Here is a 26404-nt window from a genome sequence, read left to right as displayed (position 1 = left end):
ATCTAATAATGATTAATTAATCAACAATATCTTTAGACCTTCACAATTAATAAGTTTCCTAGATAGATCCGTTTTAGTGGCCTGTCGTTGCCGAGAAAATTATGAGTTAGTTTTTCAGTCCATGGTTCGCTTCATTATCTTTTTTTTTACAATGTCCTCAAAAGAAAGTTTTTAAAAATAGAACCTTTTATATAGCGCAATATCCACTAAACGTGCTCAAAGCGCTTTCCAAGGCGTCCTTGGCCAACATCAACATTTAACATGTAGGACGGGATATGACTCCTGTTAGGCAATATTACAATTTTTGACAGAGACAACGCTGTTAACGGCCAGGTACTCGTTTTACACCTGAGTAGGTACGGTGAGAGAATGTGAGTAAAGAGCCTTCTCTAAGGACTCAACTATGCGCCAAGCGAGGCTCGAACCCAGTACCTTCCGATCCGAAAGCGAATGTCATACCACAACACATGGCCGCACAAAACCCCCAATTTCGACTTTCCAAACCTTTAGGTCAATAGAGAGAGAGAGAGAGAGAGAGAGAGAGAGGGAGAGAGAGAGAGTTATCTTCCACTAGGTTCAGCAACCCAACTTCCTCCCAAGCAAGAGTTATTGTTACTGTTTATACTAGTGAAGAAAATGGCTTCCACTTCACCGAAGCCGAAAAAGGGCATACTGAAAAGTTCCAATAGTATCGACCACAGGTTAGCTTTATACACGTTTCCTTAATTTTAATATATTTCCATCATTCTAAACCAACTGGTATTAGATGTTGAGTCAAATGGCCCCCACAGCCTTTAAATAAGACCCGTCAAAGTTAGCCTGACTGGACACCGACATCTCTCTCTGCCTCTGCTGGAGTTGGAGTCTGAGCCTGGGCCTCAGACTTGAGATCTTTTTTTTTGTGAACTGGGAGGTCTAAACTTCTTATTAATTCACAAATTGAAGAAGAATATATAGGCGACATGTAACTATAAAAAAAAGTCTGAAACTAGCAGGTTACTTGGCTTGGTGGTTGATATTGACATTGATGTTGCGCTGTGATTATCCCCAGACAAATGTCTGGGGATAATGAAAATTCGTTATCCCCAGACACCTGTCTGGGGATAACCAAAATTCGTTATCCCCAGACATCCCCAGACATATATTTGAAACTCCGCTCCTTTAAACAATCATCCACATTCCAGAATATGGAATATTTCCAAAATGCACATAGAAATAAGGAAAGTTAATAAAATATCTATAACAACATAAAATTAACCAACATTAAATCAGTTGTTACTACATATACACAATATGCGTCGACCTCGAAGTGGGTGTCATGGCCGAATGGTTTAGTCGTCTGCCCTGGAAGTTTTACCAGAATCGACGTTGTGGGTTCGAATCCTGGTTCCGCCACTTTTTATTTATTTATTTATTTTTTAAATTCCATCTTCTTTTCTTTTTTCTTTTTTTCTTTGTGCGAGTCTATTCTTTTCTCCTTTTTGTTTGACCTTTTGTTCCGTTTCTGGGCATGCATTTTTAAAAATTAAATTGTTTTTATTTTTTTTAAAATTATTGTTTGCTTTTTACTCCTCTATCTGACCATTTGGTCGCTCTCTGAATATTTCTGTTTGTTTGCTTTTTAATTATTTATTCTTTTTTGACACTTTTTGAGTACTAGAAAGGAACTAAGAGAGAGAGAGAGTTTAAACTAAAACAGGTGTCTGGGGATAACCAATTTTCATTATCCCCAGACAGGTGTCTGGGGATAATGACAGCCATTGATGTTGATTAGGAATTAGGATTAGGAAGCCGCTATTTTCACCTTACGGTGAAAACAGTCTGTCATGCTATTTTCACCATACGGTGATAATAGCCTGACCGTGTGTAGGAGGCTATTTTCACCGTACGGTAACTTCTTGGTGAACGATTTTCACCGTACGATGATGATAGTATGGGAGACTTTTTTTTTCATTTTCACCGTCCCGTGGCCGTAATATTAATATATTCGCTGTGATTATCCCCAGACACCAGCAAATATATTCGTCCCCGCTCCAATCTCAAATAGTTTCTAAAAAGAATAAATAATTAAAAAGCAAACAAACAGAAATATTCAGAGAGCGACCAAATGGTCAGATAGAGGAGATAAAAAAAACAATAATTGTTTTAAAAATAAAAACAATTTAAGAAATTCATGCTCAGAAACGGAACATTTACACAAAGGTTTAGCAAACAAAAAACTCTAAGGTTTAGGTCAAAATATAAAAAAAAGAAAAAGAGAGATTTCCCTCGGAGCAGGGAATAGTGTTTACAATAATAATAATAATTATAATTATAATTATAATAATAATAATTATTATAATAATAATCATAATAATAATAATTATAATAATAATAATAATTATAATAATTATAATAATAATAATAATAATTATAATAATAATAATAATTATAATAATAATTATAATAATAATAATAATTATTATAATAATTATAATAATAATAATAGTAATAGTATGATAATAAGAGTATTAATAATAAAAATAATATTATTATTGATAATAATATAATAATGATTATGATGGTAATAGTAATAATAATAACAATTATTACAATTATTATTATTATTATTATTATTATTATTATTATTAATATTATCATCTGACCAAAAAAAAACAATAATAGATCTAGAGCAAATTAAATAATGAAATAATATTATCAGAGAAATAAAAAATTTAACTGATTTTAAAAAACTCTTGCTCGGAACTCGGAACAAAAGTGAAAACAATGAAAATCAATTGGGAAGAAAGAAAGAAAAAGTATTAAAAAAAAAAAAGTGTGTGGGGGGGGGGGGGGGGGGGGGGGTCGCGACTGGTTCGAATCTGTGCAGCTAAAACGAGTAAAATGAAAGGTGGCCTAACCCACTGAGCTGTCTATCCACACCGTTATCGGAATATCTTAAATTCATATATGAGCTAAACATATTTCCACCATTTTTGCTTCCTTGTTTTGGTAGTTATTTTCATCTCTGATTCGAATAAAGATATGTTGTTGGATCTAGTTTTGTGGACGTGTGATACTAAATTGTATTGTCTTGTGCGAAGAAGACAGAAAAATAACAGGTGTCGGTTTTGGGCTTTGGGGCGAACAACACCATGGCCGAGGAATTCGTCCGCGAAATAAAAAATAATTCCCGGTCATCCCCAAAATTGTGGCCAGAATAGGCAAATTATAGAAACAAGAGATGATCAATAAAGTTAACAGGTAGGTAGGTCATGAAAATTTAAATGGTTGGTGGACTATGAACCGATTTGATGATTAACAACTTTCTTCCTTGTTGAAAATAAAAAGTCGAATTGCCAGTTTGACGTTTTCAGATCAAAGTAACAAAAGAAATTTCATTGATCCATTTGCTTTAAAATAATTTTTTAAAAAGAGCTGGATTTGACATTTGATCACTATTTACTTTCATCTTGTGTTAAATATCACTCGATATATTAACTGTTTTGGGACACAACCACTAGTATTTTTTCCAGAATATTTGGTATTTTTCACGCCTAGTTTGGCATTTTGCATAAAATCTTTCTGTCCCCTTGCTACATGCGTCTGGGGATAACCAATTTTCATTATCCCCAGACAGGCGTCTGGGAATAATAGTGTGGGAGACTTTTTTCACTGTCCCGTAATATTTTGGTGGACGATTTTCACCGTACGGTGATAATAATGTGGGAGACTTTTTTCACCTTACGAGTAATATCTATGTGGACGATTTTCACCTTACGGTGATAATAGTGTGGTAGGGGTAGACTTTTTTCCGTCTCCAAATATTTTGGTGGACGATTTTCACCGTACGGTGATAATAATGTGGGAGACTTTTTTCACCTTATGAGTAATATCTATGTGGACGATTTTCACCTTACGTTGAGAATAGTGTGGTAGTGGTAGACTTTTCACCGTCTCCTAATATTTTGGTGGACGATTTTCAGTGTACGGTGATATAGTGTGGGAGACTTTTATCACCGTATGGTGATATTTTGGTGGACGATTTTTACCGTACGGTGATATATGTGGGAGACTTTTTTCACCATCCCTTAATATTCTGGTGGACGATTTTCACCGTATGGACCGTGATAATAGTGTGGGAGATTTTTTTCACCATCCCGTAATATTTTGGTGGACGATTTTCAGCGTACGGTGATAATAGTGTGGGTGACTTTTTTCACTATCTCGTAATAATTTGGTGAACGATTTTCAGCGTACGGTGATAATATAGTGTGGGAGACTTTTATCACTGTACGGTAATATTTTGGTGGACGATTTTCACCGTACGGTGATAATGGTGTGGAAGGCTATATTCGGTGTACGGTGATAATAGTGTGGGAGACAATTTTCATCTTACGGTGAAAATAGCCTGACACACTATTCACCGTATGGTGATAATCAGGCCTCGAAGTGGGCCGGGAAAACCGGGAAAAGCCGGGAACTTTATTTTAAAATTTCCCGACCGGGAAAAGCCGGGAAAATCGGTGAAAATTGTCTGGGGCCGGGAAAAAGCCGTGAGAAAAATTTAGGTGAACAACAATCCAACATGTATTCTTCCGCGTAATCATTACCCAACCTGCGAACGATCGGCTTAGAGCATGGCAGCAGCCTCTTATGGTTTCCTCACGCTACTAGGCCCTATGTTATGACGATCGACCCAATCAGCAAAGTCCGGTCCGCATTCGTAGAGTACACAGACTATTACCATGTTTCCTGTGCATGACGTAATTATAGTGGTTTAGTATAGAGTCATCGCTGAAACACTGGAAGACGGCAATGGGATAGTTGCGTCAGTTGTTGAATAAATTATCCAGGCACGGTTGATAAGTAAAAAAAACAAATTATGTTGTAGTTACATTTGAAACAAACAAAGTATATCACTGATCTCGTCTCATTGAGATATAAAGAATGATATACAAATCAAGAAAATCGGCCGATAAATAAAAAAGTTGCTAAAAAAATCGAAAATAAACAAAAGCAATTTTTAAAATCGAATTTATTCGTAAAACAGTTGGTTTTCAACCGATTTTTCTGAAACAAGGACCAATGTTCTTCTTTTTTCAAGCCGATTTCAACAATGTGACTTTCAAATTCCTCAGAATTATATTTTTTACTTTTAGATTTTAGCTTTTAGGCCTACTCAAAAAGGTGTTTATTCCTTGCCACTTGCACAACAATAGCGTAATACATCGACGGCGAGAAGCGTCTTTGTTTCGACCAGCCGGTTCGGTTATATAGCCTGTGATTGGTCGAAGACTTAAAGACGCTTGATTCACTCAGTCGACTCATCATAATCATTGTCGACAAGACAAGAGTGCTAGAAACACACATCATTCCCCTCATCTTAGTAGTGTGTGTGTGTGAGTGTGTGTGTGTTTTTTTTTTTTTTGTGTGTGTGTTTTTGACTTGGTCATGGACGATTGTTATCTAAGCTAAGAAAGACGGTCGACGTCCTTGGGCTACTTTAATTAATTCTCATGACTTATTCAATTATTTGGAGATGGCAGATTAAGGTCGTTTACTCATTGTAATTTGTACTAAGTTTGTTTTGTCTGTCTCTAGATTAACTAGCTTTATTTCATTCATGTGCAATTCAATAAGTAGGCCACAAGTCTTTGGACGCTACTTTCTCTCTCATAGTAAGTAATATTCAAATGTCTTTTTCTCTCTATTGATTTCTCTTCTCTTTGTCTCTTTTCTCCCCTTTTCTCTCTCTCTCTCTCTCTCTCTCTCTCTCTCTCTCTCTCTCTCTCTCTCTCTCTCTCTCCCTCTCTCTCTCTCTCTCTCTGTCTCTCTCTTTTTTTAAATATTTTTTTTTGCATGTTGTAGGAGGCCTAGACTTTACAGGAATACGTCCAAGTATTAATAGCCAGAGTCAATATATTTCTTTCTCTCAGTCTCAGCCACTCTCTTTTTCACTCACATCTCTCTCTCTCTTCTCTCTCTCTCTCTCTCTCTCTCTCTCTCTCTCTCTCTCTCTCTCTTCTCTATATATATATATATATATATATATATATATATATATATATATATATATATATATATATATATATAGGTAGTGGTAACTGGTCTAGAATTGATGAGTATGCTTGAAAATTACTACCTTAAAATTTTCCCTAGAGCCTGGGAAAAAGCAGGGAAAAATATTTTCCTGAATCACTTCTAGGCCTGGATAATGGTGTGGAAGGCTATATTCAGTGTACGTTGTTAATAGTGTGGGAGACTTATTTTCACCGTACGGTGAAAATAGCCTGACACACTATTTTTACAGTACGGTGATAATGGTATCTTGGTAGTTAACAACCTTCGCGGCGTTTGTCTGCGTTGAACCCATGACCTCAAGAAGTCTGGGGTAGCGGCCCAAGTTAGACATAGAGATTGATATCACTATTTCTCGAGTTGTGAATAGCTCATACTCATACAGTAGAGCCACGCCCTCCCCGGCCAGGTGTTGTTGTTGTACCAGAAAGGTCGCGGTTTCGAGACCCCATCGCCGCCACGAAATTGGAAAGCTTCATCGGTAACTGTAACCAATTCTGAATCCGCCATCCCGCCTGTATTATTATAGCTTTGGGAGGCCTTCCGAAAGCTCATCATGTCAAATATTCGCTCCTAAGAAATAATACAACCTTGTACCTTTAACTACCCCTAATATTTTTTTTTAAAAAAATTTAAAAAAACAACCCTAGGACAACAACCCAAAATGGCGGCCGAGAATCAAAACAGTGGTCAAATTAGGAAATTTTAAACTTTCACAAATCTATCAAGGTTTGTTCTATATGATGACAAACTGAATAAATATACGTCTGACAAAAGGTCCAAAGTGAAAATAAAAATTGAAAGAAATGCTATAACGAGGAGCTTTCACTGTGTGAAAATAGCCTAAAACACTATTTTCACACAGTGAAAATAGTCGGTCCGTATTGATTATGGCTGTCGACACCTGTCTGGGGATAACGAAATTTCGTTATTCCCAGACACATATTATATGAAACGCCACTCTTTTAAACAATTATCCACATTCCAGAATATGGAATGTTTCCAAATGCACATAACATAGAAATAAGGAAAAGTTAATAAAATATCTATAAAAACAAAATTAACCAACATTAAATCAGTTGTTACTACATATAGAACAACATGCGTCGACTTCGCAGTGGGTGTCATGGCCGAATGGTTTAGTCGTCTGCCCTGGAAGTTTTACCGGTTTGTTTGTTTTTTAATTCCGTCTTCTTGTTACAGAACGTTGCAAGGGATAAATGTCCCATTCCCATCCATACTCCCCCCACCTCTTTTTTTTTTTAAACACTCTCTCTCTCTCTCTCTCTCTCTCTCTCTCTCTCTCTCTCTCTCTCTCTCTCTCTCTCTCTCTCTCTCTCTCTCTCTCTCTCTCTCTCTCTCTCTCTCTATCTCTCTATCTCTCTCTCTCTATCTCTCTCTCTCTCTCTCTCTCTCTCTCTCTCTCTCTCTAGTCTCTCCTAGGAAATCGGTTTTTGTAATGTCCCATCCATCCTCCCACCACGTCTTGTTTTTTTTTTTAAACTCTCTCTCTCTCTCTCTCTCTCTCTCTCTCTCTCTCTCTCTCTCTCTCTCTCTCTCTTTCTCTCTCTCTCTCTCTCTTGGTTCCTTTCTAGTTTCTAGCAATTTGTCATATTCGTCCCCACTTCGATGTCAAAAAGTGTCTAAAAAGAATAAATAATTAAAAAGCAAACAAACAGAAGTATTCAGAGAGCGACCAAATGGTCAGAAAGAGGAGAAAAAAACAAACAATAATTTTTAAAAAAATAAAAACAATTTTAAGAAATTCATGCTCAGAAACGGAACAAAAGGCCAAACAAAAAGGAGAAAAGAATAGACTCGCACAAAAAAAAAGAGGTGGGGGGAGGATGGATGGGATATTTATCCCTTGCAACGTTCTGTAAAAAGAAGACGGAATTTTTTTTTTTTTTTAAAGTGGCGGAACCAGGATTCGAACCCACAACGTCGATTCTGGTAAATCTTCCAGGGCAGACGACTAAACCATTCGGCCATGACACCCACTTCAAAGTCGACGCATATTGTTTATAGTAGTAACAACTGATTTAATGTTGGTTAATTCTATGTTTTTATAGATATTTTATTAACTCTCCTTATTTCTATGTGCATTTGGAAACATTCCATGTTCTGGAAGGTGGATAATTGTTTAAAAGAGCGGAGTTTCAAATATGTGTCTGGGGATAACGAAATTTCGTTATCCCCAGACAGGTGTCTGGGGATAATCACAGCGAAAACAATATGAGGTTGTTGTCCTAAAAAGTGGGGTTGATGACGGGTTAAATAAAATAATGAGTGAGTTTATCAATTTTTATGAAATTGGCAGAGATATTCTTCAATTAATTGTCTATCGATGTATGAAGTATAATTAAAATGTATCCATAATTTTAAAAGTTCTTGTAATTCAAAAATTGATAATTTTTATTTTATTAGCTCTCTGAGAAATAAATCAGGAACTAAGAATGAAATAAACCTTTAGAAAGCTTGTTTTGTGCCCTTTAAAATGATACTTAAATTAGTCACATAGGTTGACAAATAACGCCATGGTGACCAAAACTGTAAAGGGCCAAAAATAAAGTTCCAAAAAAACAGTTTCACATTACAGTGAGCCCATCGGCGGCCACTGGACTGGAGTTATGAAAGTGCCTATCTATAGACAGTTCAGTTCAGATTCAGTAGCTGTGACTGTGACTATTATATTGGCAGACTTTGTCTGGCAATAGCGATGAACGGTGGACGGTTATTGGCAGACACGGGAGGCCTTCCAAAAGCTCCTTGTTCTAAGGAAAACAACTCAACTCAAATATTCCCTCAACTCACAAACCGGGAATAACCCCACTAAGAGAAATAAAGGGAGGCCTTCCGAAAGCTCCTTCATCCCCAGTATTCTTTTTTTTAATATAATCTTCTAGTAGGGGGTTTGGGAGGGGAAAACATTTTTTTAAAAACAAAGTCTCCCCCCTCCCAAACCCCCAACTAGAACATTATTTAAAAAAAGAATACAGGGGATGTAGGAGCTTTCGGAAGGCCTCTCGAAATAAAACCTAGATCTATAGTACCTTTATTATAAAAATAACTAACCCTAATGCCTAATAGGAAAAAAAACACCCTAGCACCTTTACTAAGACATGACTAACCCTAAAAGAAAAAAATTCTTCCGACCTCGAGCTAACCCTAATACAGTCGACTCTACTTAATCGCACACCTTCGGTAGTTCAGATAAGTGTGCGTTTAAACAGAGAAACTAAAAATAGAATCTAAGCTTCAGCCATACATGTAGGACCTTCCTGAGTTTTCTATGGGCTTGAGAGTGTTATGTTCAAGATAAGACTCATTAGAAGGGGTTTTTTTTTCTTTTCTTTTTTTTTTTTTTTTTTGGGGGGGCCTTTTTAAAATATTTTTTTTTGTGCTCAACTTAGTTTACTCTTTTTACCTTTGTTTTTACAATGTTTGACAATTTTAATTTATTAAAGATACTTGAGTCTTATTTGTAAGATACGTAGCCACTGGGCTACAGTAACACAGATAAAACAAGTATAAACAAATAATTTCAGGCCTTTTTACCAAAAGTTAATTTTAAATCTCTTTTTTTTTAAATCGATTTAAGGAAAGGACAGTTCATTAAAAATTTACATAAAGTAAGTTAAATCTCTACATTAAGAACAGATGTACACTAGAAGTAGTAATATAAACTATGATATTTTATGTTATGATTTAGTTTGAGTGAGTTTGACCAAAGGAACGATACATTTTCCTCCATTTTGACTAATTGCTATTATCATCACTGTTGTATGACCCTAAAAACTAATGAAGATCATATGAAACCAAAAATGAAAAACTGATCTACCATAATAAACCGCAATGGACACAAATGCCTGTTATTTTGAACATCCCATGTGCATGCTATTTACACAGGGTTTTTGGCAAACAAAATCTAATTTTTGCATATTATTGCACAGCCATATAATATTGTAACTGTTAAGCTTATTTTTTTATAACAATTTTTAAAGTAATTCAGTGTTTATGCTAAACTAATAAATCTAATATTTATCAACTTTCTTATATTTCTATTTTGCTATTTCTCCTTTGTACTCTTGAGTGATATACAGAATATTTATGATAATAAAGAAATTTGCAATTGAATTGAATTGAATTTTGTGATGACTTTTTATTCAACAGTAAAAAAGAGATAGAATGGGATGAGATGAATATTTTAGCCACCCACCATCCCCCTGACAAAGATTATGGATTCATGAAAGTGGATGAACCACCAACGCCGTACAATAGGGCGGCCATATCAGACAATGAGGATGAACAAGGATCAAGCCATGTAAGGAGAGGAAGTGTGGAGAGGGATTCTGGATTGGACCCTGGGGATCTGGCATCAAGGTTAGATGAGGTTGCAGATTTAGGGTTATGTGAGGTGTATTTATATATAAGAGTAGTTTATGTTTCTCAGATGATGTCCATCTTTTCTTTTACATTGTGTGTGGAGATGTAAATATTCAATAAACTTATAAAACACCATAAGATATTCTTCATGGAAAAATAAAATTTGATAGCAATCATTGAAGAGCAAACATGGTCGTCGTATCTTGTCCATCACCTGGCTGCACCTACAAAACTGAAGTCTCATCAGTGAAAGTTGTCGAACCGCTTCTGAACATCCATGCTCTTGAGCACTTCCACCCCTCAATCACCGCACCAAGGGATCCCTAACCTATTTAAGGCTATATAAAAGTTTCCAATTTGAGACCCTATCTTTCTTTAGTGCAAATCAAATCATTTGCTGCTGTAATACTACAAATTAATCTAACAGTTAAAGTTGTACTGGCTTTATCTTTTCTTTATTTAAAAAAAAAAAAAAAATATTTTAAGAGTGTTTACTTGCCAGAATTCAGTGAAATTGAAAACATTACTTTGATTTCTAATAGCTTCCATTACACTTGAGTAGAGGATCCTTCAGAGACATAAAAAATTAACATGTTTGATGACAAGGACATCGACATATTTATAAGCGTAATATCCTGTAAACGTGATCAAAGCCAACAGAAACACTTAACATGTAGGACAAGACATGTCCTGTTAGGCGATATTGCAAATATTTTTGGACAGCCTTCTTTACTGGCCAGGTACTCATTTTACACCTGAGTACGATGAAAGAATGTGAGTAAAGATTCCTTTCCAAAGACTCAACTATGCGCTGCTCAGAGTGGGGCTCGAACCCAGGACCTTCTGATCCGAAAGCGAGTGTCATCCCACAAGACCACAAAGCTGATCATAGCCGCACTATCTGTATAATATTATATTTAATTAAAATCTTCAGTTCGACACTATTTTTGTGATTTTATACTTATGATATATATAACCACCTATTTCGTGGACAATTCACAATCGAGTCGATTAAGGTAGAGTGTATAGATGACCATACCGCTAGGCCACATAGCCGCACATTAGGTAAATTTGGTGTATCTCTTTTCTGTGTATATTTTAAGGGGAGCAACTCATGTTGGATCACGTCTTCTGCTTTTAATAGACTTCTACATATTTTTATTATTTTCCTCAATCATATTTTTGATATGTTCACGGAACATTTTTCTATTTTATGATCTTGTTTCTTTTTAAAGTTATTTGTATTTCTCCCAATCAAGTGGGTTCTTTGATTTCTTGGCCTTTCTCTAAGCTTTGTTTTTCATTCCTGGAAAGTCATTTGAGAGATTTTGTAGTCCAAGGTTGATGAAACTTAGTTGATGCCATTTTTGTGGGAATGGGACGATCGATAATTGATACACGACGATTAGAATTTTTTGTTCCACAAGAATTGAACATCACCAATATCCTGATGTAAAGTATGTCAAGTGAATTTTCGTGTTTCATCATGCAAAGCAACAATGTTAGCTTTTCTCAATATTGTTACTTTGCGTGAGATCAGTTCAGTCTTACTCTTTCGATGTTTACCATCTTTGACTACGATGTCATGGTCACTCAGACCAGGAATGACAAAAGACTTCTCAATGAGATTGGATATGCTTCCCTGGTTGATTCACTTACCATTTGAAATATTCCCAAATCTTGAACAAAATTTTTAATTGTTTTTTAGGATTGATTACTAGTAATTTCTTCATTATTCCAGTCAATATCTGGCAAGTTGGAATTTCCACCTATCCTTGAAATATCATTTTTGTCTAGATTATGAAGATGGTTTACCAGATCTTTCATTTGATTTTCAGTAGTGTGTGTAGGCGATCTGTATATTGAGCCGATTGTTAATGACTGAACATTTGCTGGTGTTTTTATTTTGGCAAATAATGCTTCAATTTCCAATAATTCTCTGTGAATGTTGTAAACCGTTAAATATTTTTAATGCCTTTCCGTTCTCCTTCATATCCGTCCCTCTGGTCATTTGTAATATACAATTTAGTAAGTCTAAGTGGCAATCTTTATATATCTAAGGTTGATGCAGAATTATTTTTTTTGCTTTTATGATTAAGATTTTTTAAAAATGAAATTTAGGTTTATTGTTTGATTCCCGATGCAGGTTAACTTCTGAAGGTGATGAAAGAGAAAAGAGATATGCAGACGATGACGACGATGATTCTGAGGAAGACGAATCTAATTTAACAGAAGAAGAAAAAGGTAATCATCAAATGATAGATTTTGTTTTGGTTTTTAAAAAATTTTTAACTCACTGTCTGTGTCTTTTTCTTGAAAGCTATAAAGCTTATATAACCACTATTTGTCCCAGTTTCTGTGTCATTAATAGATAATGGCAATTGTTGGTACCCTTTGGATTGGACACTAGTTTATTCCAAAATACCCCAGACTGTAGCCTTTGTTAACCAGGGCTGAGAATCTTCTGTCTAAAAGGTGGTTCATCTCTGCACATCTCCACTACCAATGCGCCTTTTTCAAATTTTTATGTGAATAAAAAAGACTGACCACAACCAATACAGCAACATCCCAACCACCACTATTACTACAACCACCACCACATCATCTTCGCTACCACCTACACTACTACCACCTCTGCCACATCTCAACCACTATCACTGCTACCACCACCACACCATCCCTATGACTACCACTTCTACAAAATCACCACATTATCATCATCCCTCCACCGCTACTGCTTCAACTACCACCACATCATCCTTACCACCACTACTAATACAACAACCACCATGTCATCCTAACACCACTACTGCTACAACCACCACCACATCGCCAACACTACCTCCACATAGCTTTACCACCACCAGAACTACATCCACCACCAACTCATCATCCTTATCACCACTAATACTGCAACCACCACCACACCATCCCAATGACTGACCACCACTCCTACAACAACCACCACATTATCACCATCCCTCACTGCTACTGTTACAACCACCACCACATTATTATCCCTAACACCATTACTACTACAATTGGATTTGATTGATTTTTTGATTTTTTTTTTGTGACAAGAAACTTAACAAATTAATCCATTACAACCTTTGGATCAAACATACAACAATTGTGGACTACTATTATGAAGACTAGATGCTGAGAACAAGACTTCAAATGACGAGGTGAAGTCCGTGAATCTTGCAGGCTTTTTCAGATTATATGTCTGGTCATAAGTAGACTTGCAGGCTTTTTGAGGTCCAGTTGCTTGCACCCATGCTACTACCACATCATCATCCTTACCACTAATACAACCACCACCACATCATCATCCCTATAACCACTACTACTACAACAACCACCACATCATTATTATCATCATCATCATCATCCCTACCACCATTACTACTACAACTACCACCACATCATCACCAATACCACCACCACATCATCACTACAATCACAACCACATCATCATCCCTACTACCACTACTATTACAGCCACCACCATATCATTCACCACTTCTACTACAACCACCACCACATCATTCCTACCACCACCACCACCATAACTACTACAACCACCACCACATCATCATCCTTACCATCACTACTTCAACAACTGCCATCACATCATCATCACGACCATCACCACTACTATACCACACCACATCATCCTCCCCCTACTACTACTTCAACCACCACAACATTATCATCCATCAGTGATGCGACTTTTCCGGTTTTAGCAGGAAATCTGGCTTTTTGGCAATTTGACCGGATCCTCAGGCTTCTCCGGTTGTGATGATCTGAATGAAGCAAGCCGGAACTTTTAAAAATAAATTTCAGCATTTTATCAATACAAATTAGTTGAAAATCTGCCAACTTTTATCACAATTGAGCAACGTAGAATGGCCTCCCAATTGGGCCTATTTTGTGGACTTATTAATAATAACCGGTCAAACCTTTGATAAAAATGCATACAATTAGAAAAGAGGTCAGTCTATCCTCATGCCAGCTCTGTTTTCAGTTCAAATGGAGCTTTGATTTAATAACAGTTTTACCATAGTGGGCAGGGAGGTACATGCTGTGTCTTCTATCCCCCCATACCCGTTTTCCAATTGTTTCCTGTCATTGTCTTGGAATGAGATTACTTAGTTTTGTCCTATCCTTGCCGGAGTTCCTTGGGTGGGAGGGAAACAGTCAAATGTATAGTTATAGTTTTGGGAGATGATCTTTTTTTTCTTGTAAATCATCTCTCTGTTATGCATTGTATTATGTTTAGTTTACATATTATATTATATGATTGATAAACATTTGAGTGTATTCCTCTTAGTTGGGGCCTGTGCTTGTGTCTGGATGAAACTTTTAGGTGATCTCAAACTAAGTACTTTGGCGGTGTGCTCTTGGAATCTACATCTGTTCCCTATTTGAACCAATTCCCCTTTGTCTTACCTTTTCTTTTGTGCTTTAATTGTAATTCTAGCACTTTTTACTATCCCATGTTCTTCCTGTTTACTGGCGCTGATATGACCTTAATGTGTTGCAAGCGCCGTAAAACGCTTAAAAACATTAAAAAAACATAATAACAGTTTTAAGTCAATATGTCGAAAATTAACAATAAAAATAATTTATTATTGCTAACTTTTTTTTTATGTGTGGTTTTTACCTACTATACTATACATTAATAGTATTCCACCTCGATACGTTGAAGCCTTAATCACTGTGTGAGTCACACATTCACGCAATTTTTCAGGCTTTTTAAAAATTTGCCAGGTGGTATCCCTGATCCCTACCACCACCACTACTACTACAACCACCACCACATCATCCCTACCGCCACCATATCATCACCACTACTACTACAACCACCACCACATTATCATCCCTACCACCACTACTACAACAATCACCACATCACCATCCCTACCACCAAAATTCTACTACAACTACCACCACATCACCATTTCTACCACCACCACCACCACTACTACTACAGCCACAACCACATCATCATCCTTATCATGACTACTTTTACAGCTACCAGCACCACATCATCCCTACCACCATCACCACATCATCATCTCTACCACCACCACTAGATCATCATCCCTACATTCACCACTACTAAAACAACCACCGCAGTATAAGTGAAAATTGGGAGTAGGTGTTGGCTGTTGACATGGTATGATGCATGATACCATTCTCTAAGTAGATAAGGTATTATATGTTTTAATTACTCTTCCAACTTTTGAAATTAATCTTGAGTGGTGTCAGAAATTGCTGCGAGATACATTTGGATCGCATCTCAGTAAATGTTTATGAAATTCAAATTTATAGGTTATAGTCGCATGGAAGAATCATGATCTATGCGCTGAAAAATGTTCTCCTTTTTTGTGACCAGTCATTCTTACCCCTGGTTAACTTTTAGCCTCACACTTCCCTAAAACCTCCGTCACAAGACAAGGCGATGATCACCACAAGAAATTAAAAAGTGATTTGTCATAAGTAGTTCTTTGGGAAACAAATGATTCCTTTTGTCGAAGCATTGAATACAAGTCACTATTCTTTTAGTCGCATTGTATTTTGATGTCATTTTTTTGGTCAGTGTCAGGCTATATGTTTTCGAAGGCTGTGCTCAGCCACCCAATAACTACTGTATGAACAGATGGTTTTTAAAATACTTTGTCTCTCCATGAGATTGACGCCATTCCTCTATCTTGTGAGTTGAGTGCTGAATGACGCCATTCCCCTATCTTGTGAGTTGAGTGCTGAATGACTCCATTCCCCTATCTTGTGAGTTGAGTGCTGAATGACGCCATTCCCCTACTACTACTACAACCACCACTAGATCATCATCCCTACATTCACCACTACTAAAACAACCACCACAGTATAAGTGAAAATTGGGAGTAGGTGTTGGCTGTTGACATGGTATGATGCATGATACCATTCTCTAAGTAGATAAGGTATTATATGTTTTAATTACTCTTCCAACTTTTGAAATTAATCTTGAGTGGTGTCAGAAATTGCTGCGAGATACATTTGGATCGCATCTCAGTAAATGTTTATGAAATTCAAATTTATAGGTTATAGTCGCATGGAAGAATCATGATCTATGCGCTGAAAAATGTTCTCCTTTTTTGTGACCAGTCATTCTTACCCCTGGTTAACTTTTAGCCTCACACTTCCCTAAAACCTCCGTCACAAGACAAGGCGATGATCACCACAAGAAATTAAAAAGTGATTTGTCATAAGTAGTTCTTTGGGAAACAAATGATTCCTTTTGTCGAAGCATTGAATACAAGTCACTATTCTTTTAGTCGCATTGTATTTTGATGTCATTTTTTTGGTCAGTGTCAGGCTATATGTTTTCGAAGGCTGTGCTCAGCCACCCAATAACTACTGTATGAACAGATGGTTTTTAAAATACTTTGTCTCTCCATGAGATTGACGCCATTCCTCTATCTTGTGAGTTGAGTGCTGAATGACGCCATTCCCCTATCTTGTGAGTTGAGTGCTGAATGACTCCATTCCCCTATCTTGTGAGTTGAGTGCTGAATGACGCCATTCCCCTACTACTACTACAACCACCACTAGATCATCATCCCTACATTCACCACTACTAAAACAACCACCACAGTATAAGTGAAAATTGGGAGTAGGTGTTGGCTGTTGACATGGTATGATGCATGATACCATTCTCTAAGTAGATAAGGTATTATATGTTTTAATTACTCTTCCAACTTTTGAAATTAATCTTGAGTGGTGTCAGAAATTGCTGCGAGATACATTTGGATCGCATCTCAGTAAATGTTTATGAAATTCAAATTTATAGGTTATAGTCGCATGGAAGAATCATGATCTATGCGCTGAAAAATGTTCTCCTTTTTTGTGACCAGTCATTCTTACCCCTGGTTAACTTTTAGCCTCACACTTCCCTAAAACCTCCGTCACAAGACAAGGCGATGATCACCACAAGAAATTAAAAAGTGATTTGTCATAAGTAGTTCTTTGGGAAACAAATGATTCCTTTTGTCGAAGCATTGAATACAAGTCACTATTCTTTTAGTCGCATTGTATTTTGATGTCATTTTTTTGGTCAGTGTCAGGCTATATGTTTTCGAAGGCTGTGCTCAGCCACCCAATAACTACTGTATGAACAGATGGTTTTAAAATACTTTGTCTCTCCATGAGATTGACGCCATTCCTCTATCTTGTGAGTTGAGTGCTGAATGACGCCATTCCCCTATCTTGTGAGTTGAGTGCTGAATGACTCCATTCCCCTATCTTGTGAGTTGAGTGCTGAATGACGCCATTCCCCTATCTTGTGAGTTGAGTGCTGAATGATTCCATTCCCCTATCTTGTGAGTTGAGTGCTGAATGACTCCATTCCCCTATCTTGTGAGTTGAGTGCTGAATGACTCCATTCCCCTATCTTGTGAGTTGAGTACTGAATGACTCCATTCCCCTATCTTGTGAGTTGAGTGCTGAATGACTCCATTCCCCTATCTTGTGAGTTGAGTGCTCAATGACGCCATTCCCCTATCTTGTGAGTTGAGTGCTGAATGACTCCATTCCCCTATCTTGTGAGTTGAGTGCTGAATGACGCCATTCCCCTATCTTGTGAGTTGAGTGCTGAATGATTCCATTCCCCTATCTTGTGAGTTGAGTGCTGAATGACTCCATTTCCCTATCTTGTGAGTTGAGTGCTGAATGACTCCATTCCCCTATCTTGTGAGTTGAGTGCTGAATGACTCCATTCCCCTATCTTGTGAGTTGAGTGCTGAATGACGCCATTCCCCTATCTTGTGAGTTGAGTGCTGAATGACTCCATTCCCCTATCTTGTGAGTTGAGTGCTGACTGACTCCATTCCCCTATCTTGTGAGTTGAGAGCTGAACTAATTCATTTACCAGGACCCCAGTTTGTTACTCTTATCTTGAATAAAAAGTATCTTGTTTTAATGCATATTCCACCGTATGTAATGATTCGAAATCTTTATAAAAATCTTTTATTTTCTTGTTTTTACCACTGCCAGCACGCAAGAAAGCATTTATGATGAAAAGGAAAATGCACTATAACGAATTTCAAGCTGTTCAATTGGCCAAAAAACTAATGGCAGAAGATAAGGATGACGATGATGAAGATGAAGGAGATAATGACAAAGAAGGAGCATCATCATCTGGAGCAATGTGTTGTGGTGAGAGTTCTAGTCATGATGATGGCAACAATAACCAAGAAGATGGCGGGGACCCTTGATCATTCATTCTGTTTTTAGGATGGAGTCAAAAAGAAATTGCAAATTATTTGAATGTAATAAGACAATTTATTTATTTTTGTTACCTATACAATTGTTTTGTGCGTTTACATATTTATTGTTTCGCTGTTGATATCAAAAACTATATGTCAGACAAAGTAAATGAGATCCATGAGATGTACATGCCATTGTTTATTCAATTATGCTTACATTTGTATCCATTTGTGTATCCTTCAGGATACATACTTACTCAGTGTTACAATGAAGAAATTGTAAAATTATTACCTTACCATAGTAAGATAAAACTTGTTGTCAAAAGTTATGATGAATCTTAATCTCTTTATTTCTTTCTATTTCTCTCTTCTTTTTTTTCTTTTGCTTTGTTTTTATATGTATTGGGTGTTGATTTTGTTGGGTTTTTTGTTTTTTTGTTCTGGGGGTGGGGGGGGGGGGAGTTGTATTTTAATGAAAGGGAAGTTGATGTTAGATACAATCCTTTTAATATTGTCAAAACCTTTTCATGTATCTGATGCTGGGTGGGGTTCCTGACCTCCCATAGTGGCAGGGAGGCACATACTGTGTCCTCTATCCCCCTATATCTGTTTTCCAACATACTTTCTGTCTTTGTCTTGGATTGAGATTACTTGGTTTTGTCCGGGCCCTGGTCGGATACCCTTGCTGGGAGGGAAACAGTCAAATGTATAGTTAGGGTTTTGGGAGATGCTATTTTTTTGTCTTGTAAATCATCTCTGTTATGCATTGTACTATTTTTGTTTTACATATGATTTGTAAACATCTGAGTGTATTCCTCTTAGTGGGGACCTGTGCTTGTGTCAGGATGAAACATTCAGGTGATTTCAAACTAAGTACATTGAAAGTGTGCTCGTGGAATCTACATCTCTTCCCTATTTGGACCATTCCCCCCTTTGTCTTCCTTTTTTTTGGGTACTTCAATTTTAATTCCAGAACTTTTTACTATCTCATTTTCTCCCTTTTTACTGACACTGATATGACCTAAATGTGTTCTAAGTGCCGTAAAACCCTTAAAAATAAACAAAACATGCATCTGATGTATAGCTACTAAATAGTAGCACTTAAGTAGAACTAAAATAGATTATAGATTTTATTGGATGAGTGGAATCTTCTTGTGTGTTTGGAGAAACAGACTTATTGAGAGTGATTTTGTTTGTTATCTGCTTTTTTTAATTTTCAGAACAGTTTTATCTAGGTTCAAATACTGTTTCAAACAGGACATGTAATATGATGTAAATACTACATACCAATTCAAATATAGTTGATTTTATTTTACATATCACATAATATTTGGCTTTTGAGATTTAACTTGTCAAATGATACTTAGATAAAAGCAAATAAACCAACCATTTTGCTTTTCTCTTTGCATCAGTTTTATTTGAGTGACATTTGTTCCCCTTTTCACCGCCGAGCTTGAGAGTGTGCAAATCAAACCTTGTTTGGCTCCATGTGTGAATTTGTTTCATGTTTTGGTTGTAGCTAGTTAATTGACAATTGCACAATTGGTATAATGAGTGTAGTTTAATGTTTCATGTTTTAGATTGAAATTGTCATACATGTAACTATTATTCTCATTAACATATTGAATGATATGCACCTTCTAAACATGCATAATATAACCAGTTTAAAATGATCATCATTGTAATAATATGATTAGGAAGATTTTCTCTCTCCAGTCGGCAAAGCAAGGTAGCTTAAAAAGTTATAAATTTGTTTAAAATAATTTTTTTTATTGCCATTCAGTTTAGAGAATTTATTCTAGTGTCTACTATGAGAAACATAAAAGTAACAATTGCTGATAACCATATAGGCAGGACACCTATCAAGCAGTAGATCAGACATATGCGTCAAGTAAGTGTAGAAATTTGGGCGACAGAAAGAGAAGAGGTTAGAGAGGTCATGATAAAAAATACTTATTATCACCAATTGCCTCTAGTTTCTGATTTTGAATGGAAAATCATGGGAAATTTTATTTTCCTTACATGTGAGTTGTAGGTATACCAATTTGATGATACTGCATCTATAGTGAAGAGTTTAACAGTCTTTATGAACTGTTTAAGAGCATTTTTCTAGGTTCATACAAGATGTTCTCCTTGGAATAATTTATTTTATTAAATAAATGAATAATGATTTCATTGTATTGCAGCTGACTTGAGATTGGTGATGAATGGACGGAAGAGGGAAAGGAAATAAGAATCAGACCGACTTGAATCAATTCAAGTACACCCTTCCACAAACATCAATGTACATAATGTTAATGAATTACATCAGTGATTTATTTTGTTTGATGGTTTCATAAAAACTACTCGTGAAAGGTCACTTGCTTGCTATATTGTTCTTCATCAATGTCTTTTCATCTGCCATTTTTCATTCATATTGTTATTGCTGTTGTCATTGTTACCATAATCATTGTCATTATCAACATGATCATGATATAAATCAAATTTGTCGTGTTTATGAGTCAAATGTGTATAAAGTGTGTTAAAATCCTGTACATCAAATATAAATGATGCATAGTTAAAATATCACATTGTGATTTTGAAGATAGTTCATTGCCAATGAAATTGTGTTTTTATCTTGCTTATGAATTTAGGTTGTGAATGTCTTGCTTTGTGCTTAGCGAACAACATGAACCCTCACTTCATAAGGTGAATCTTTTAAAATCCCCATTATTATCATTAATGAATTAATGGATATTTGGCATTTTGTAGAACTGAACTATAATCCTTTGATCTGCCATATGATATTTGAATTTACAACCATTCAAATCATTGTTCGAAATCTGCTTATGGTATGTACATTTTGACTGGATATGCATATGCATATATTGAATGCACAAATTGAAAGGCACACCAAATTTTACTTCCTATAGTCACATTTGAATTCTTTATGCCACATTCAACACAATTGATTCATGAACACTAATTTAACAGTGGAACTCTTAATTTAACTAGAGGACAAATAAATTCAACTTACAAATATTAATAAAGGCATTCAATGAGATCGTGTATAATTGAATATAAACTAAACGAGAAATGACATTCAGTCCCACATACCTCTTTGTAACCTATTCCACTGCATATCATCCAATTCTCGTAGACAGAATGGGAGTTAATACATGGGAGTCATACATAATTTTTAAATGTGTTGCTTCTACTAATGTGATTTCCTATAGCAATAATAATGCCAGCATTAAACCTTTATCGGGTCATGAAGGTTTTGCCCATTTTTTCTTTATTACCCCTTGACTTCCCTTGTGTACAAGGGTAATAACTTATTGTGTCTTCTATTCTCCGTATGTTTATTGAACCCTTCCACATAGCTTTTTGTCCTTGCCTGGGATGAGGCCATTTGATTTTTGCCTGGACCATACTCTGCATCTTTTACTGGGAAGTTAGTGTGATTACTATTATTTTTTAAAATCATCTTTCTTATTTTTGCATAATTTAAGTGTATCCCTGTGCTCGTGTCTGAATGGTCTCAAATTATTTGCCTTTTAGCTTAGAAATTGTTTTGTACTCAATTCTGAAAATCCCGATTGTGTCCTAGAAAATGGAAGTTACTGTAGACATCTCTAATTTAAAAGTGGTGTGATTATAATATTTTTTGTTAGATTGCTTGTTTTTTTGTTTCAGCGGTCTCTCATATAACCTCAATTGTGTTGGATGAGACCTAAAGCAACAAACAAACAAAAAAACAAACAAGATTATAATAAAATGATATATTGAGTTTTATATTACTCAACAGCAACAGCTTTCATCTTTTCATATGACAACCAAAATTACAACTATATAATAGTTTTTCATAGTGATGCTAAATTGTGGCCTTCACAGTTTCCACGATTCCTTTTTTTATTGTTTTGTTTTTGTTTTTTGTTTTGTTGGGTTTTTTTTGGCATCTGTTGCTCAGTGCTATGAGATACGTTATATCCTTCGTGTCTTTGTTTTGATTTCCTACTTGTTATAAGAAACTGTTGATATAGTTGGAGAGATAATCTTATGCAAAAAGAAAATAAAGTGCATAATGATATTCATTTAAAGAAACTGCTTGTGTTGTCAGATATATTTAAATGTATTTCCTGTTAGAACTAAAATCTAATATCTTGAAGCCTTTAAAACATTGTAAAAATCTTGGGTTATTTTAATAGTTTACAATATTATATTGCTATACCCAATCTCTCTCCTACCAATCTTACTGCTTTGATTGTCGCCAATTAGATAGTGACCCCAGACTGTCATGACAACTATATTTGTTGTTTGGTCAACTTGTCATACCATCAACTTGTCCAAGGTCCCAACGATTAGGGTATAATGAGATTTTACTGTAATATTGGAGTAAATTATAAGCTTGAATGTTATTGATTCTAATAAATCTCTGTTTCGTGTTGTTTTTCTTTTGCATATTGTTATTTGATTAACAATGAAGATACAACTTTTGACACTGATGGTTATATTTGGGACTGGAAATCACTTTATAATCAAAGATTTATTTTTTTTATGTTTAAAAGGCGTGAATGACTAACTGCTCCCATAGTGGGCAAGAAGGTACACACTGTCTTCTATCCCCTTATATCTATTTTCCAACATGCTTTCTGTCTTTGTCTTGGAATGAGATTACTTGGCCCTGTTCGGAGTCCTGGCTGGGAGGGAAACAGTCAAATGCATAGTTATTGTTTTGGGAGATATTTTTTTTCCTTGTAAATCATCTCTCTGTTCTGGGTGGGGATCCTGACCTCCCATAGCGGGCAGGGAGGTACATACTATGTCTTCTATCCCCTTATATATGTTTTCCAACATGCTTTCTGTCTTTGTCTCGGAATGAGATTACTTGGTTTTGTCCTGGCCCTCGCCGGAATCCTAGCTGGGAGGGAAACAGTCAAATGCATAGTTATTGTTTTGGGAGATGATATTTTTTTTCCTTGTAAATCATCTCTCTGTTATGTATTATTATTTTTATTTTTAATGTATGATGTAAGCATTTGAGAGTATTCCTCTTTGTTGGATTTTGTGCTTGTGTCTGGATGAGACTTGTAGGTGATTTCAAACTAAGTACATTGGTGGTATGCTCTTGGAATCTACATCTGATCCCTATTTGTTCTCAGTTCCCCTTTGTCTTACTTTTTCTTTGGTGCTTTAATTGTAATTTTAGAACTTTTTACTATCCCATTTTCTTCCTTTTTACTGGCGCTGATATAACCTAAATGTGTTGCAAGCGCCGTAAAACCCTTAAAAACAAAACAAACAAACATCTCTCTGTTATGTATTATTATATTTATATTTAATGTATAATGTAAGCATTTGAGTGTATTCCTCTTTGTTTGATTTTGTGCCTGTGTCCGGATGAGACTTATAGCTGATCTCAAACTAAGTACATTGGTGGTATGCTCTTGGAATCTACATTTGATCCCTATTTGTTCCTAGTTCCCCTTTTGTCTTACTTTTTCTTGGGTGCTTTAATTGTAATTCCAGCACTTTTTAATATCCCTTTTTCTTCCTTTTTACTGACGCTGAGCGGGTGGTTGGATGGGAGCATCACCCTTGAATCATATACCTATGATGTTCGCATGGGTGTACGATCCGATAGTGATGTCGTTTCTTCTTCTCTTTACTAGCCTATCCTGCTTCTTTGGTTTGTGATTGTATTTTTGACAGGGGATATTTTTTTTTCTGTAAATCTTCTGCCTGTTTGTTCTTGGTTATTTATAATTTAGCTTATGATATCTTTAGGTTATGATTTTGATTTACATTTGTACTATTTTTGTTAGATTGCTTGTTTTTTTGTTTCAGCGGTCTCTCATATAACCTCAATTGTGTTGGAAGAGACCTAAAGCAACAAACAAACTGACGCTGATATAACCTAAATGTGTTGCAAGCGCCGTAAAACCCTTAAAAACAAACTAACTGCTATGTTGTTTTTTTTCTACTCTAATGTAATTGAATTATTATGGAGTTAAAACGTTCATCAGACAGATCGATCAATTATGGAGTTAAAACTTTTTGTCAGACATTTTACAATTGTCGTGCCTAAAACGAGATATTTTTTTTTCATACACATGGCATAATATTTGATTGGAACTATAATTTTTGAGTGATTTATTTTACTTTAACTTACTGGGTGGGGCTCCTGACCTCCCATAGTGGGCAGGGGGGTACATACTGTATCTTCTATCCCCCTATATCTATTTTCCAACATTTTTTCGGTCTTTGTCTTGGAATAGGATTACTTGGTTTTGTCCTGGCCCTGGCCGAAGTCGTAGCTGGGAGGGAAACAGTCAAATGCATAGTTATTGTTTAGGGAGGTGATATTTTTTTCCTTGTAAATCATCCCTCCGTTATGTAATATTATATTTGTTATTTTTGCATTATGTATAATGTAAGCATTTGAGTGTATTCCTCTTTGTTGGATTTTGTGCTTGTGTCTGGATGTGACTTATAGGTGATCTCAAACTATGTACATTGGTGGTATACTCTTGGAATCTACATCTGATCCCTATTTATCCCCAGTTCCCCTATGTCTTACTTTTTCTTGGGTGCTTTAATTGTAATTCTAGAACTTTTTACTATCCCATTTTTTTCCTTTTTACTGGCGCTGATATAACCTAAATGTTGCAAGCGCTGTAAAACCCTTAAAAACAAAAACATACTTTAACTTAAAATGATATTGTAGCTATGGTTTCTTTCCGGTTATTTTCTTAATGAATCTGAAAGCCCTTTGTGCATATGCGTGTGTGAAGGTGGATGTGTCAGAGTTTGTTCTTGTGTGTTTTGATGTTGATGGGTTGGTGTGATGTATGCATGCATGTTATCTATGATAATTCTTTGAAACCTTGTGATATATTGAAATAAATTTAGACAACTAGGATTAATTGTTTGAGGAGATGTCAATCATTTAAATTTGTTTTGTTTTTTATGCCATTTTTCAGGTAGTGATTGTATAGCCTATTAAAGTTCTTGGCTTCTGTCCGGTTGAAGATGCTGATTATTGCATGACCCTCTCAAACAACTTGACCACATTCCCATTGTCTTGAATATTTTGTCAAAACCAATTTTAACAATAATTAAATCATACACTCGAATGGCAAAAAAAATATAAAAGTGATTTGATTTTCTTTTTTCTTTTCTTTTTTCATAACACAAAAGTGATATTATGAGTTATGCGCAAAATGCAATTTTGTGCCAGTTACTGAATTAGAACAATATCAATATGTGGCATGAAATTCAATTGCATGAATGAATTGGATAAATAAACCCTTACTCTTTAATTTTCTCTAGTCTTTTTTTAAAACTACCTTCCATGTCACTTTCTGTCCTTGTCCAGGAATGAGACTATAATTTAACCTGTTTGATCATGTGTAAATTGACTACCCCTAGACAGTCAAGTCTCCATCAACTCATACTTTGACCTATACTTTGACTCAGTCTATGAAGACCTTTTGCCCAATTTACCATAAGATAATATTACCCTCATTTATCCACTTCTGGAAAGTATGGATAATAATAAGGTAGGTCAGGTCGATGTCTTATTTTAATTATTAATTTAACATCTGCTGATTACAACTAGATTGTCTTAACCAAATAGTCTTTTGACCCCATGCAACATATTGTTTATCAAAGGTTGGCCCTTCTTCGCGTGATCTTCTTGTTTCTGAGTGGCACATACAGGTGATCTC

General features: G+C 35.8%; 1 protein-coding gene across 2 annotated transcripts; it reads left to right on the top strand.

Moving 5' to 3' along the window:
* The first annotated feature begins 617 nt into the window (after positions 1 to 617).
* On the top strand, positions 618 to 25596 carry LOC144978564 (protein phosphatase inhibitor 2-like). Of its 2 annotated transcripts, XR_013646534.1 has the most exons (5): positions 618 to 701; positions 10234 to 10443; positions 12593 to 12690; positions 18484 to 18996; positions 24247 to 24597. XR_013646534.1 is itself a non-coding variant. In XM_078924789.1 (4 exons), the coding sequence occupies exons 1-4, from the start codon at positions 637 to 639 to the stop codon at positions 18702 to 18704; spliced, it is 594 nt and encodes a 197-aa protein (XP_078780915.1). In that variant the 5' UTR covers positions 618 to 636; the 3' UTR covers positions 18705 to 25596. The 2 variants fall into 2 exon arrangements, 1 of the variants encoding a protein (XP_078780915.1); XM_078924789.1 differs by having other exon boundaries at positions 18484 to 25596.
* The last annotated feature ends 808 nt before the right edge of the window (positions 25597 to 26404 follow it).

The sequence above is a fragment of the Berghia stephanieae genome, chromosome 8 (genome assembly GCF_034508935.2).
Source record: "Berghia stephanieae isolate SIO BIC M18660-M18661 chromosome 8, UCSD_Bste_1.3, whole genome shotgun sequence".
NCBI lineage: Eukaryota > Metazoa > Mollusca > Gastropoda > Nudibranchia > Aeolidiidae > Berghia > Berghia stephanieae.
The sequence above is the reverse complement of the archived record's forward strand: the minus strand, read 5'-3'. Positions and strand labels throughout refer to the sequence as shown.

Excerpts from the sequence above, each read along its gene's own strand:
- LOC144978564 (XM_078924789.1), top strand. The coding sequence starts at position 637 with ATGGCTTCCACTTCACCGAAGCCGAAAAAGGGCATACTGAAAAGTTCC. Across the intron at positions 702-10,233 it reads TCCAATAGTATCGACCACAG|TAAAAAAGAGATAGAATGGG; the intron begins GTTAGCTTTATA and ends TTTATTCAACAG. Across the intron at positions 12,691-18,483 it reads TTTAACAGAAGAAGAAAAAG|CACGCAAGAAAGCATTTATG; the intron begins GTAATCATCAAA and ends TACCACTGCCAG.